Source organism: Cygnus atratus, chromosome 22, assembly GCF_013377495.2.
Source record: "Cygnus atratus isolate AKBS03 ecotype Queensland, Australia chromosome 22, CAtr_DNAZoo_HiC_assembly, whole genome shotgun sequence".
NCBI lineage: Eukaryota > Metazoa > Chordata > Aves > Anseriformes > Anatidae > Cygnus > Cygnus atratus.
Genome location: NC_066383.1, coordinates 6,722,068 through 6,735,784, shown reverse-complemented (window position 1 = coordinate 6,735,784; position 13,717 = coordinate 6,722,068). Strand labels below are relative to the sequence as shown.

General features: G+C 48.4%; 1 protein-coding gene across 4 annotated transcripts in view; it reads right to left on the bottom strand.

The window, feature by feature from the left end:
* Positions 1–13,717, bottom strand: part of SIK3 (SIK family kinase 3) — an 84,966-nt gene that overhangs the window by 17,920 nt on the left and 53,329 nt on the right. For 2 of the 4 annotated variants that reach the window (XM_035555579.2, XM_050715096.1), the window contains exons 4-14: positions 12,841–13,002; positions 6,758–6,882; positions 6,254–6,377; positions 4,627–4,745; positions 4,166–4,276; positions 3,863–4,006; positions 3,514–3,594; positions 3,288–3,397; positions 2,202–2,355; positions 1,546–1,701; positions 875–945 (exon numbers count right to left, since the gene is read on the bottom strand). In XM_035555579.2, the coding sequence (XP_035411472.1) occupies positions 875–945; positions 1,546–1,701; positions 2,202–2,355; positions 3,288–3,397; positions 3,514–3,594; positions 3,863–4,006; positions 4,166–4,276; positions 4,627–4,745; positions 6,254–6,377; positions 6,758–6,882; positions 12,841–13,002 (1,357 nt within the window). The remainder of the gene's footprint in view (positions 1–874; positions 946–1,545; positions 1,702–2,201; positions 2,356–3,287; positions 3,398–3,513; positions 3,595–3,862; positions 4,007–4,165; positions 4,277–4,626; positions 4,746–6,253; positions 6,378–6,757; positions 6,883–12,840; positions 13,003–13,717) is intronic. The other 2 variants (XM_035555577.2, XM_035555578.2) reach the window with 1 other exon arrangement.

Here is a 13,717-nt window from a genome sequence, read left to right as displayed (position 1 = left end):
GCCTGCAACCAACCCCTCATCTGAATCCTTCTCCCAATCCTTCGCCCCTGAAAAAATGTTGTCTTACTTGAGGTGATGGCCTGTACAAACTCGGGGAAATCCAGAAAACTTTTCAAGTTTGAGGTAAGAAACAGGAGCACTCCATAACCAAACCCAACACACAGTGCACCAGCTGGTTAGGACAGAAGGAACTACACAAAAGCTACTGAGAAAATGTTAGCAAGGACATGGTTAGTGTTTTCATGGATTGAGAGAGTACAAGCACATTCTACCCACTTCCCAGTATGTGTCTGGAGCAGACAAGGAATAGAAGTTTCCAGCCTGATATCTAACAATCCTTCTCTTATTGGAGCAGACTGTTTTAAGGCCTACTGCTAAAATTAGAAGCCCAGAGGTACCTACATTTCCAGCAAGCTCACTTTGTTTAAGGCATCAGAGTTGGATGTTTACTGCACGTCTTGATACAAAAGCTGCATTTACACCCAAGGCCACAGATGAGCCCTTCCTACCTCCATCACTCAGCAGGGAGGGGTGAATCACTTAGCACTCATTTTGCAGGTTAGTGTGGATTGCATGCTGGTGCACACTAAGCAAAGGAATTTAGCAGTTTCAGAGTTTCTAGAGAACATACTGCTTAAATAGCTTACAGAATTTCAGGGGAAATCCAGTTTTGTAAGCACCTAGTAGCATCAGAGGAGTAATTGCCTACAGTAATCAACACCCACAAGAACAAGAGAAGTGTTAAGCCTTTGCTGTAATCAACACTGTTGCCTGTAATGAGGTTGCTCGTGTTTTAATTCAGCAGCCAGCGGAACACCACAGGGTGAGCCTCTTTGAGGGTAATAAGGGCAAATGTTAGCAGACTGGGGGTTACCTCTGCACAGCTTCCTGATCTGGCTCCCCGTCGGAGCTCTCCTCATCCACAGGAGTGACAGCTGGGACAGCCTGCGGAGAGAAGAGAAGCCATGGGCTCCAGAAGGCAGCCAGCGTGCTCCCATCCGCACAGCAGCCACCTGACCTTCCCAAACAGGCTTTCGCAGAATGATGTGCCGGCCCCTCTGCAGCACCAAGGGCACTCAGCCAAGAGCCCCTTCCCACCTTCCTTTCCCCATACACTACTGCCTGAGCAAGGCTGCTGCTTCTGGTGCTACCAGGAAAATTCATTGATATAGATGCAGCAAGGAAGACAGATTGTGCACTAACACCCAAGACTGACGTTTTAATTTTCTATCAGCAAAAGAGCAGAAAAACAACTGTAGTAAGAAGTTCACAAATCCTCCGTCAATTCCAACAAGGAAAATCACCCCAGCTTCTGCCTACAGGACACCACAGAAACTCTCCTGTGCGGGGACAGAGCCCCCCACCGCTCCGGAGGCAGGGAGCCTTTTGGAAGCACGCAGGCACTGCCTCTGCTGCGCTTCCACAGAGCGCTACAGCCTGAGCCTACTGCTTGGTCTGCTGTGACCTGGAGGCCGTTATCTCTGCCTCCAGGAGAACGTATTTTTAAACACACCACCAATTCTGCTCTTTCCTTTGGCTACTTACTGGTGTCATAGTGACAAGTGGAGATGGACCTCGAGGACGTTTCAGCAGTTGCTGTGCGTGTAACTGGATGTTAGCTCCGCCATCTGACGCTCTCCGCCCCAGAGGGCCCATGCCATTCAGCAGCTGCAGGGTGGGGGGCTGCAGCAGGGACTGCTCCTGGGAAGCACATACAGTGCAGTTACCGACCCAGTACCAGATGCTTCTAGAACCCTGGCTTAAGGCCAAGGACTGGGACGTTAGGACGAGAGAAGACAAGTCTTCTGGGCTTCAGGAGAAATGAGAAATCATCACCAACATCTCCAAGCTGAAGTGGGGCAGCGAGAAGCAGTGTCAGTGGAAAAGCAGCTTTTAACTCCCTGCTTCCCAGCACTCTTCTTTAGTTACCAGGCAGGCTGCCACTTGGAGCTTCAAAGCCAGGGAGCAGCCCTATCTCTCCCCAGCCCATTCAATTTCACATTCCTGTCTCCTTTCATTCGTAGTTTAAGTAACTAACTAGAATCATACCTCAAGCAGCAGCAAGAGTGTAATTCTTGAAGCTTACGGAGTCCAAGGAATTGGCAGATATAGTGAGAAAGCAAGCGTGAGCACAAATGCACAACCACACGTGAGTTGGTGCCGTACAGAGTGCAGCAGGGAGCACACGCAGCAGGCAGTACCTTGTACTCCAGCTGACCCGTGGGCTGCAGGTTCTGCCTGGGCAGCACGTTGTGCATGAAGTTCACGTTCGGGGTCACCTGCAGGAACGGAGCCTGAGGAGTGACACGAGGGAAGCCAGGCAGGAGCTTCTGCAGATCTTCCATGACTTCCGTCCTGTGCAATCATATTTACAGACAGGTGACTTAGCAATGATGCAAAGGGAACACCCATGGGCTCAGCGCGCTCAGCTTCCCTTCACAAAAAAGCTTTTTACTCCACTGGAAAGTGGTCACAGAAAGTAGCCAGGCCACTTTTCAGTTTTCATTTATCCTTTTTTTTTCCCCTCCAGGTTGAGCTTGTTCCAGCACTTGCTCTTTGTATTAACCTTGAAAGCACTTACCACAAAGACTTCAGCTAGGACATGACAGCAGTGCAGCTTAGGCGAAAAATTGGCTTGCACAATAGTCAACAGAGCTATAAGCTTACACAGAGCTAATCAGCAAGAAGAGAAGAATCTCATCCTAAGCTCAAATGCTAACCAAGTTGTTCAACGGGACTAGGATATTTTTAATATTTCATACACTTAAAAAGACACTATGGCTGAAGAGACACCTTGAATTTCTTTCCCCATCTAGCAAAAATTGAGTTTGCAGGAGTAACTCCAAGCCACTCACAGTAGGAGCAGAAAACCAAAGGTTTGAAACCAGCTACAATACAGATACATGCATCCATCACCACCTGGTCTGGCTAGAGTAAAGCTTAGGTCTGGAATCAACGGGCATATTGTAAGGTGTATCTCTCAGCCTGGTAAACTGGAGACCATTGCCAACCTAAAAGGTATCAACTCTTCTAATACAACAGAGCCTAGAAGTTCCCTTAAGGCAGTAACCTCTGATCTGCCAACGTAACACACGAATAAATCTGTGACATCTCAGAAGGACCAAAGTCACATTCCAGGAGTAAACCTTTACAACAGACACACTCACCATTAATAAGAGATCACAGAAACCTAGAAATAAATAGCCCCAAAGTCTAGCTAAGAAAGGGTTTACAAGTAGGGAGAATGCCCTTAATCCTCTATCAAGGAGGTAGAGTCCAGTACTAACCGTGGGTCAGCTACTCCAACCGTGTGCCTTCTCATCGAGAGGTAACGGACCAGAGCCTCAGGTGATGGCTCTTCCCCTTCATCGCTGTCCAAGTTCATCGTTCCATCAGTCTGGGCAGAAAAAATATTGGAGATGTTGAAACATAACGTGAGGGTCAATCAATCAAAAGGCTTCAGTGCAAGCCTGGGAAAAGAACTTGCAGGGGTCATCATGGGGAGTACCTCACCTCCACAATCTGGTTTTCAGGATTGATGAGCTGGACTTGTGGCACGTTGATGCTCATGGTATTGCCTGCCTGCTCTGTCTGCTGAGCAGAGGGATCAAGATCAGAAGACATGAAGGTAGCATCTCTTACAACTCCTTTACAAACACCACTAGATTAACACCAAAGATCAGACCTAACCACTTGGGAACAGAGAGATTATGGCACCCTAAGTATACAAAAAGATCTCAGACGAGGAAGATTTTGACACTCGTCAGAACGAGGATGCTTACAAGGAAGTTCAGGTTTAGCAGGTAAGGTTTAGAAGGCCAGCCTTCTAGGACTGGAAGAACGTAATACAAGCGGGACCTACCTGGATGTTAGCAGAGGTGGGGAAGGTCATGGTCCGTGGTATACTTGGAGATGGTGCAATGCGCAGATTCTTGTGTCTCTTCAGACGGTCGCACAGCAAGCTGTAGATTGCACTGTAGTGATCATAAGCATCAGCTCTCAATGACTAAAAGAAAAGGAGAAAGTGGTCAATCGCTTTCTGTCAAGCGATGAAATAAGCTACATACTGCGCTGAAGTTGCTCAGTTACCAGACGTGATAAAACAGCACAGACATTTGCTCTCCGACCAGAAGAGGCAGCACAGAACTACCAGCTGTGGTGTTACCTGAATTGTGCGTTCCTTGTCCAGCCCCATTTCTGCCATTGCTAGCAGCACATCCTCGTTCAGTGGCTCCATCTGCCTCTCAGTCTTCAGGTGCTGACACTCTGCTATCAGCTGCAAGAGCACAGACGCAGACTTCAGTGCTTACGTTCCCAAAGGCACACGGATGAGTCATAATGCTCTGCAGCACCAATTCACCAGGCTGCAAGCTGCCATGAGCTTTGAAGGCTGACGGTACAGTAATTCAAAGGGGGAAGAAAATATAAAAGCATACAGAGCTGAAGGCTGATGTGGAAAGCAAGACAAGAGGGACACAAAGTAGAAAGGCAGTACGCCGGCACTTGGAACAAGAGTTCCCAAGCAGCTGAAACACACTCTGTGGCACTACTTGCCCAGAGTCTATTTGCAGTCCTATGTGCACTGAGCAAACCCCATTCGCGCACCAGCTCGCTTCAGCTTCTCACCCTGTCAAACTCTGCATCAGCCTCTCCAAGCTTCATCCACTTGTGTTTGCAGATCTGCTCCATTGAGAGCCGCTTGCTTGGGTCCAAGACCAGCATGTGGCGGATCAGATGTTCACATTCTGCAAGAGAACAGAGCTGTGAGTAACTCACAGCGAGGGGCACAACTTCCGCAGGCGGCAGCCTTGTGCTGCAAGGGCAAAAGGAAAAAAAAGGCCAAGTCTTTCTTTCAGAAGAACATGCTTTTCCGTAGGAAGTCATACACAACAAAAATACTGCTTCTCCTCCTGCACTTCGTACCCGTTCAGTCCTCAGTGCGCCACTTGCTGCAGACATTTGATGCTACCTGCAGGCAACTGTTGGGACAAGGAACACGGCCCCTTCCAGACAGAACCAAAGGCTGATGCTCGAAGTTAACGGGGCCACATTTGACACTGAATACCCACAGCCCTCTGGCTAAGCACTGGTCTAAGTCGGGTGACACAGGAATGAAAGTCTCTCTCAAGACACCTCAATAGCTGCTGCCACCCTGACACGGGAGCATCTCCTGTTTTCAAGCTACCAAGGGCAGCGGTGGCACTGGCTCCCAGCGCCGAGCTTCCAGCGCTACCGCAGCTCCTACGGGTGAGAACATCCTCAGTCAAGGAATATTTTCAATGGTCTTCCAAAACTGATCTGAAACTACCTTTGGAGCAAAGTTTTCCTGCCAATACAGCTGTATATCAGTATGCCCCTTTCACACTTCCGAAACCTCACGTAGGATTTCCCCATGCTAGGGAGGAGGCTGGCCAGGCCACGGTGCCCTTGTGCTGCTTGCCAGCGCCCCTAGGTGGCACGCTGTCACCCTGTCCCTGCCCGCCTTGCTGGCATGGGCTGGGGACCCAACTGGCTCTTTGGGGTTGAAGAACAAACCACAGCAGCCATGGCTCAGGCTGCCAGCATGGTGCTCCTAAGGCTTACTGCAGGCACACCCGTGTGTGGCACCACCACTTGAGCCAAGCTTGGAGCGTGCAAGTGTGGTGAGACGTTCAGCTTGGAACCAGAAAAGCGGGCCTTCAACCCCCATTTCCACTTAAAGGTACCATAAAATACGAGCTGCTCTTAAGCAAAGCTGGTTTTACCTGAGAATTAATCAGACTTTTCAGAAACAGGATTTATTACTTAAGTATTCCAAAACACTTTTGCAGAAACAGGACATGGACGTTCACTTGCGGTGGGGCTATTGCTGGAAATTAATGTGCCATAATGCTGTAAAAAGCCTCGTCTAAAGCAGACATAGTGAAAGCCTCCATATTCCTACATCACTAGTCCATTTTTAGCTTTCACACTTCCCAGAATTTAGTAAGTGTATCTTTGCTAACGTTTTGCTATAGTCTGCAATTATGTATACAAGAAAGCAGATTATTTTTAGGTAAGGATATTTGGGCTTCTAAATTCTAGATTCAGAACTCATTTTAGCTTCTCTTACAAACTGCTATCCAGCAGATAAGGTTTCTGGCACATCCCTCACCCACCACACAAATCAAATGGTTTATTAAAATTTAAGTGTTTCAAGGGGTCTGTGAGCAGAGATGTGACCAGAGCCCTGCCCGGCGCTGCGGGCAGACTGCGGGGCGTGTGTGTGCCTCACCTGTGGACATGAAAAATGGAATGCGAAACTTCCCGCTGAGCACCCTTGCGCGCAGATTCTGCAGCGTGCTCCCATCGAAGGGCAGAGCGCCGCAGACCAGCACGTACAGCACCACACCGAGACTCTGCATCCAAACCCAAGGTCACGTCAGCAACAGAGGGAGAGACCGAGAGAGGTTGTGGTTAATAGCAGTAAACGTTGTTTAAATAAAATAGAAAACAAGAAAGAGCAAATCCTTGGAAAGGACCTCGTGATGTCTCAGTCCCCGGTCAGCCTCATTTCTCTCCTTCAAGCTTAATTTAGACTTTCTTCCAAGCCTCAGAAGCCAATGGCTAACCCAGCCGACAGCCCAAGCCTGCCCACGGAAGCCCTGCACCACCACGGTGCCTGCGTGCCCGGATCAACGCAGCATCAGCAGGCTGAGCACCGCTGCGATGGCAAGAATCAAAACCAAACAGAGCAAAACCAAAATCAAAGTAAAAGAGAAGGAGGTTCACCGCATACCCAAATGTCAACCTTTGGCCCATCGTATTCCTTTCCTTCAAAGAGCTCTGGAGCGGCATAGGGAGGACTTCCACACCAGGTTTTAAGCAGCTGGCCAGGTGTGAAGATGTTACTGAATCCAAAATCTGAAAGAGTAACGAGAGCTGGTTAGTGGAGTATGATCCACCTCAACTGTCACGAACAAATGGTACCGAAATAATTCGCTGTGTCTAGTAAAGTCCCACAGAATCCCACAATGGATAACTGATATTCAGACACCAGAAAAATAAAGAGTGCAAAAGAGGCACCTGGAACAGTGTGCAAATTTCTTTCCTCCATACGGAGAGAACGGACAACCAAATATCAACAGCTGCTTGTCCACTTCATACGAAAACTCGCCCCATTTAAACAACCTGCTGCAAAATACCCCAGCTTGGGCCTGCTCCACACACTCTAACTATACTGCTTTTCTTTAAGAACACAGATCTGAAGCTTGCTCCACTTTTCAGACACGTGATTTCCGAGCTGGAGTCAATAAATAGCCATCAGACCAGCCAGGGATGCTCTAAGTCGGGTGAAGGGTTTGGAATGAGGTTCCCAACTCATATCCGAGGGACCACACACACGTCTGTGTGCTAATTTCCAACCTTCAGCTCTCTGATGACAAGTTTCACAACTTCAGTAGAATCAGGGCAGCTGCCAGCAAAGACAGAACGCATACAAAGGGGAAAAAACATGCAATTTTTAAAATTTATTTTCCAGAAAGCACCACATGAACTGAAATCTTCAGTTGCGGTAGGCATCTCTACAAACCTAGTCAAATCCTTCACCCACAGCAAAGAATAAATCCTGAACGAGAAGTTAAAAGAAAGGTCTTAACTTTATGGGCAGTCAACCATCAGCTTACGTGGGCACTAACGGCATTCCCTAATTAATCTGCCGCCCCTGAATACAGCTGAGAGCTGCGCTAGAGAGAGTAAAGGAACAGATGTCTGGGTTTAAGAGAAGTGAGCTTTTTCTTATAAAATAAAAGGAATCCCCACTAACCATTTCTTTTTTTCTTTTCCTTTTTTTTTTTTTTTTTTTGACTCATTTGATCAAAAGCAAACCCAGAGTGAGAGAGAGGGTTCCAGGTCCCATGACAGGGTGTCCTTGGGAGCAATTCCTATCACGAGCGGCACCGCAGCAGTTACTTGCAAACGGCTTTGCCTGTTTTTCTGCTAGACTTGTGCCAGCAGGAAGGTGAGTGACATTAATGCACGTGGACAGGGACCCCCAGCCACAAGGACATTTTTCACAGCATTTGCACGAGCAGCAGATCCTCCCGGCAGGCCTGGGCGAGAAATGCTGGAAAAACCAAAGGCAGCCAGAAATACGCAGTTTGCAAATTCAAACCGATTAAACAAAAAAACATCGTGGAAAAATAGACAGTACGGCTGCGGAAAGTAAAACTTCTAGGAAGAGCTTCATTTTAATTTTTACTCCATCGCTGTTCCCAACTGCAGTGCATCTGGGATAACGCGAGCTGACCCGGCCTACCTGTCACCGGAGCACGAGATCCCAAAGCTCTCCAGGAGAATTTGACTGAAAATGCAGATTTTAATACAGGCATGCAAATGGCAAAAAATATTTGACATGCAAAACACAAGTTTTTCCCCCTTATTTTGTGAAAGAAATAAACATTCATCTTGAACATCCCCCTTAATTTTATCTGCCTATTTCTCCTTACAGTCTTTGTCCCTGCTTCAGAAGCTGAGGAGCTCAGCACGCGCCCTTCAGCCACCAGTGAAGGTTTGGTTTCCTAGACCATGTAAAACTGCAAGTTTGACCCGGAACGTTTGCAGTTACCCCGCTGAAAGGGAACCAGGTGTCAGCTTTTGGACAGAACCCCCCAGCCCTTGGCAGCAGTGCCCGGAGCCTCCCCCCAGCTCCCGAGCCAGCAAACCCAGCTGGCTTCCCACGGACACCCCGACCAGCCACTTGGTGCTCCTGTGTACAACCTCCGCTGCCTCGCAGGATTTCCGTGACCTGATTTCAGGGGACTGTGCTCTTCTCCTTCAAAGAGCTGCAGCACTCAGCAAACCACCTCGGCGCAGCTCGGCACAGCAGGGTGCAGCTCGCACAACCGTTTGAGCTGCATTTTGGGAACCACCTGCATCGCTGAAGCAGCAAACACGTCACGTTGTCTTCCCAAGCCCGTGGCTGTACAGAAACGTTAAGAGGTCCGGCAGGCCTGCAGCTCTTCGGAGCCGCCAGCACGCTGCCCAGGGACGGGACAGGACGGGAATTGGTATTATGCTGCTCTAGAATTTAGAGATGGGAACTGCACAGATGCAACGGGCAAAAGTTTCGCCGAAAGAAAAATGTTTGTACCCGTGTAAGCGCCAGCCCAGGGAAAAAAACCGCATGGGGAAAGCAGAAAGGGCGGACGCTGCAAACTGCTCGAGCAGCAGCCCCTGGCAGCACCAGCACTCACCCACTGCTGCCCTGGCTGCGGGATGGAAAGCCTGCGGCTGGAGGGGGCTGCAGCTTCCCCCCATGCTCCGGGGCTCACGCAGAGCCAGCAGGGTCACTTACATAGAGCTCTAGGCTGGAATCCCTCTTCTAGAGGCCACCGGTGCTTAAGGAACTGAGGCCAAGCACGGGGAAAGGAGACTTGAAAAGCTCCCCTTGCCCACCAAGTCAGTGGGGGGAATTTGAAACTCCAAAGCAACAGGAAAAAAAACACACACAAAAAGCTAAAGCAAAAAAAACCCCAACGCCCCATGATTGAAATACATTTTCTTAAATACTGCAACTCATCCCAGCCCAAGGAAAGACATGCAAATCCAATTCACCAGGGAGCAACCAGGTCCCATCCCACAAACAGCCGCAAAGGGAAAGGGGAGTTTTTGAAGGACAAACTAAAACTCAGGATGCTGCCGTACAGGGAAAATACCTCAAAACCCTCTCTCTGCACTACGAAGAAGTGGGTCCAGCCGTCCAGTCCCTCATGCTTCGCCAGAGCAGAGCTTCAGGGAGCTGACATTAGGCTGTACAACGGGGACTTCTATCCTCCGAAGGCGAAGGAGCGAGCAGGCTCTTGCAAATGAATGCAAAGCAATGCATAGATCGGATTCCTGCCTGAAATCATACCCCAGGAAGGCCTGCGTGTTTAGCAATAATCGCAACTCCTGGCTGAACCCTCGGACTGGGAGCACGAGCGAGCACAGTGCCAGCAGCTACTGACTCAGCCTGGGAGAAGGTACGCGGGGAAAAGGCATCCATGGGAAAAATGAGAACCAGGGTAACAGCACTTGTACCTTACTGCTCAGGGAAAAACGGTATGGTTACGGTCAACAAAAAAGCACACTTGTAGTTACCGCCAAGTGGAAATAGCAGCATTAACCCACTTCTAATTGCAAGTGTTAATTACTGAACTCACACCAAGTAACGCAAAGCTGCAAATGCAGGTCAGAAAGACCGACAGAAGTGCTAGAAAATCTGCACTGGTGGCGAGCTGAAAGGTAAAACTCCAACAGCTGCTGGAATTATGCAAGCTGCTAAAGATTTTACATCTGCGTATCAGAACCACATGGCTCTAGTCCCGCAGTTGTGCTCCGGGTGCTTGAGGTGATACGCTGGCTCCCTGCAGGCTCTCTGGATTCCTGCTACTCGACAGAAAACAAGCGACCAGGATTTGCCAAACGGAGCCTTCAGAAGGCACGCTCGGGGCTCAGCTGATGGAAGCTACGGACGTATTAAAGTGCATTAGGGAAGAGGTTTGAGTTAGGCAGCGTAACAGGCTTGGCAGCGAAGGTTTTGCTGCTCCTTCGCCCTGCCTTACAGGGCTCTGAGCATGCCTGCACTATTTATCCTGGGAGGTCCAGAGTGAAAGCGATCAGTTGCTATTGCTTTTCTTTTTTTTTTTCTCCTGAAACAATGGAAGAACTGGTGTCAAGTTGTAATTGATGAGTTATAGGGACCAAACTTAATACTCGGAAAATCCTATACCATAAATCAGCTTTTCCAGGCTACTTTTCAAATCACTGCTACAGCCTCCTGCCAAGTAAAACACTACCATCACCAGGGTGGGAAATACCTTCTGGAGGCTGTGCTGGGAACAGCCTTGGAAGGAAAATAGTTTCCACCTCCCCTAGATAAAGAGTCTCCACAAGTTTCAGACGTTCAATGAGCTTGTCAGTGTGCTCGCGGACATTTCTTTAAGAAACCCAGCTGCACTCCAGTTTCTTCCTGGGTTAATTTTCAAGTTTTTCGTCTCTCCGGTTTGCTAGGACCCCTCCCCTCCACACACACGGGTTAGATTGTACCCCTTGAACACATGATGGCCTCAAATCGTCAGCGCATCTGCCTGCACAGAACAGACACCAGCAAGTGCTGCCCAAAAAGACTTCCCGTGCAACCCCTCCGGTAGGAGCTCTGCCTCTCATCGCCCAGTATGGTGGCTTCCAGCAGGCAATGGCTGTTGCCTCCTTCAGCATGGAAGCTCTTACCCAACGTAGGAAACGAGTCTTGCTGCCTGGCAAAACCAAGCCATCTTCTCCACGCTGTCAGTGTGTTTCTCTTCAGCGACTGTAGGCAGCCCAGCCCTGGGAAGCGTGCGCTCTCAGGCTGTCAGCTGGCCAAGAGAGGCACTCGCAGTGCAAGGCAGCACAGATTTTGCTTAAAACATAGGAAACGTTAGAAACCACGCAAGTACTTAACAGCGACACACCTCTTGCTCAGCTTCTGCTCCCAGAACAGCGAAGCACAGGTTAGTGTCCCTGCACCGAAACAAAGCAGGACGGGGCTATCAAGTGGGCAGGGGAAGATTCATAGAAATCCTTCCCACCTTTCCCTTCCCTCCCATTCTTTCCTCACAAAGCGAGGATGAAAAAAAACCACACAGTAATAAAGGAAAAATCATGAGAGATACTACTGTGTGTGTGTTCCATACCATGATTTAAGTTTCCATAAGCTAAAATCTGAGGTTCAAAAAGGAAGGTGAGGAACCTCCTGATAGATATAAACAAGACTTTTCAGGAAATAAATACGTACATCTTGAGATATAAGCTCCCTGAAGAGTTTAAGTTAATGCATCGGTATTAACATTGCTCTCAGACTGAAGAGTTTTGCAGCAAGTTAGTCTTAGGCACTTTTTTTAATTCAAGTTACAAACCCTTGTAAAAGCTGACAAGCTCTCCAGAGAAGCCTGTTAAGATGGGGAGGAGATAAAGCGCTTTCCAAAAAACACTCTGGTATGCGTTAGGCTATAGCAGAATTAAATGGTAGGTATTGGCTGTTCCAGAGCAAAAGCCCATGAAATGAGATGACGAGGGCAGTATTAAATCCTCGTTTCAATCTGGTAGTACATAATCCAACAAAGTGAAACGAAGTCTAGGTAGTATACCACAGAGCTCAACAGCCCAGGCTCGTTCCTCATGTACAAGAGGAACACAGGCACGCAGACGCGGGAGGTCAGCACACAAACTGCCCCAGGTGCAAGCTCTCTGGAGGGGCAGTTAGTAGCAGAAGAAACCTACTGTCCAGCAAAACACCGGGAACAGACTGAAAGGGCCTGGTTTTTACTAACTTCAGCTTCTGCCCCTGCGATGAATAAAATACTGAAAGCACTGGGGCTATTCTCTTGCCCTGTCAGAGTAAGATAGTGAAATTATTCCAAGACTGCTTTTCCTCCTTCACTTATATACCAAAAATTGTCATCTGTAGTTTTCCCTTCTTTTTCTCTCACCTGGTCTGACCTGCTTCGAAGAAATCCTGAACTGGCAGCAGGACTCAGAACAAGGCCAATTTCTTTATTCTTTGCCTTGCCCATTACCCAGTGTATTGGAACCCTGCAATATCTATAGCTGCATATTTGCCTACGAAGCCAAGCCAGCATTTTTTTTCCTTTGGTTTTATTTTGCACTACTTGAAGGGAGGTATAAATCTCCTGGCTACAACCTGCCAGTTTCAGCTCCGGGCAGCAGGCCACACAGAAATCCAAAGCTTCCTTTAGCTGCACTGCGTTTCCTCCTTTCTGAATACCTGGAAGCAGCCAATGCCTACATTTATTAACTTCTGAAAGCAGCTGCCTTCCTCCCACACCGCCAGTCTTAGCTCACCTGCTATTTTGATGTTGAGGTTAGCATCCAGAAGTAGGTTTTCTGCCTTGAGATCTCTGTGAACGATATTACGACAGTGGCAGAAGTTGACAGCGGCCACTATTTGTTTGAACTTTCTCCGAGCTTCCTTCTCCGCCATGCGTCCGTGGGCCACCAGGTGATCTGTGGGGGACAGAGCGAAGGAAGACGGTTAGTCACACCCCACAGGGAGCACCCTGGGCGAGAGCCAGCCTAAATACTCCTCACACACACAGGCTCCCATGATAACGCTGCAGCTCAGTACCAAAGCAGCTTCAGGAGCTTTTTTTTAATTTTTTTTCTTCTGCAACGCAACAAAGAAAATTGTCCCACACACTCAAAATATGTGCAGGTATTCCCAGTTTCTGGGTATTTGCTACTGTTTTGGTGCAAAAGTGTATTTGTAATATTCAATACTCTTTAGTATAAAACTGGAGCTTACTTCTGTAAGGAAATCTGGATGCTCTGAAGTACTTTGCTGAAGTTATGCTCTCACTCAAAGGCAGGGCCTGTGGCCAGAGAGGCTTCCTTTGGAAGCTACCATTGCAAACAGGGACAGAAAGAGTCTCCAGCTGACCCGGAGATCACACAGGGAGGTATCCAACAGCAAGCAGACTTCAATCAATCCACTTAAAACATGAAAGCGCCAGACTTGCAAAAGCCACTGATCATACTAGCCGGTAAGTTAGGTAAACAGGGAGGAGACAGGCAGTAAAACATGTCAGAAAGGAAGCGAAAACACCTCGAGCCTCATCACAAGAGGCGACCAAACTCTACCAGGGAAAGTGTACAAGCCAAAGGAACTGGCAGTGAGTTAGGAAACAATTATTGCCCTTTCTTACTATCTACCATGTAAGCA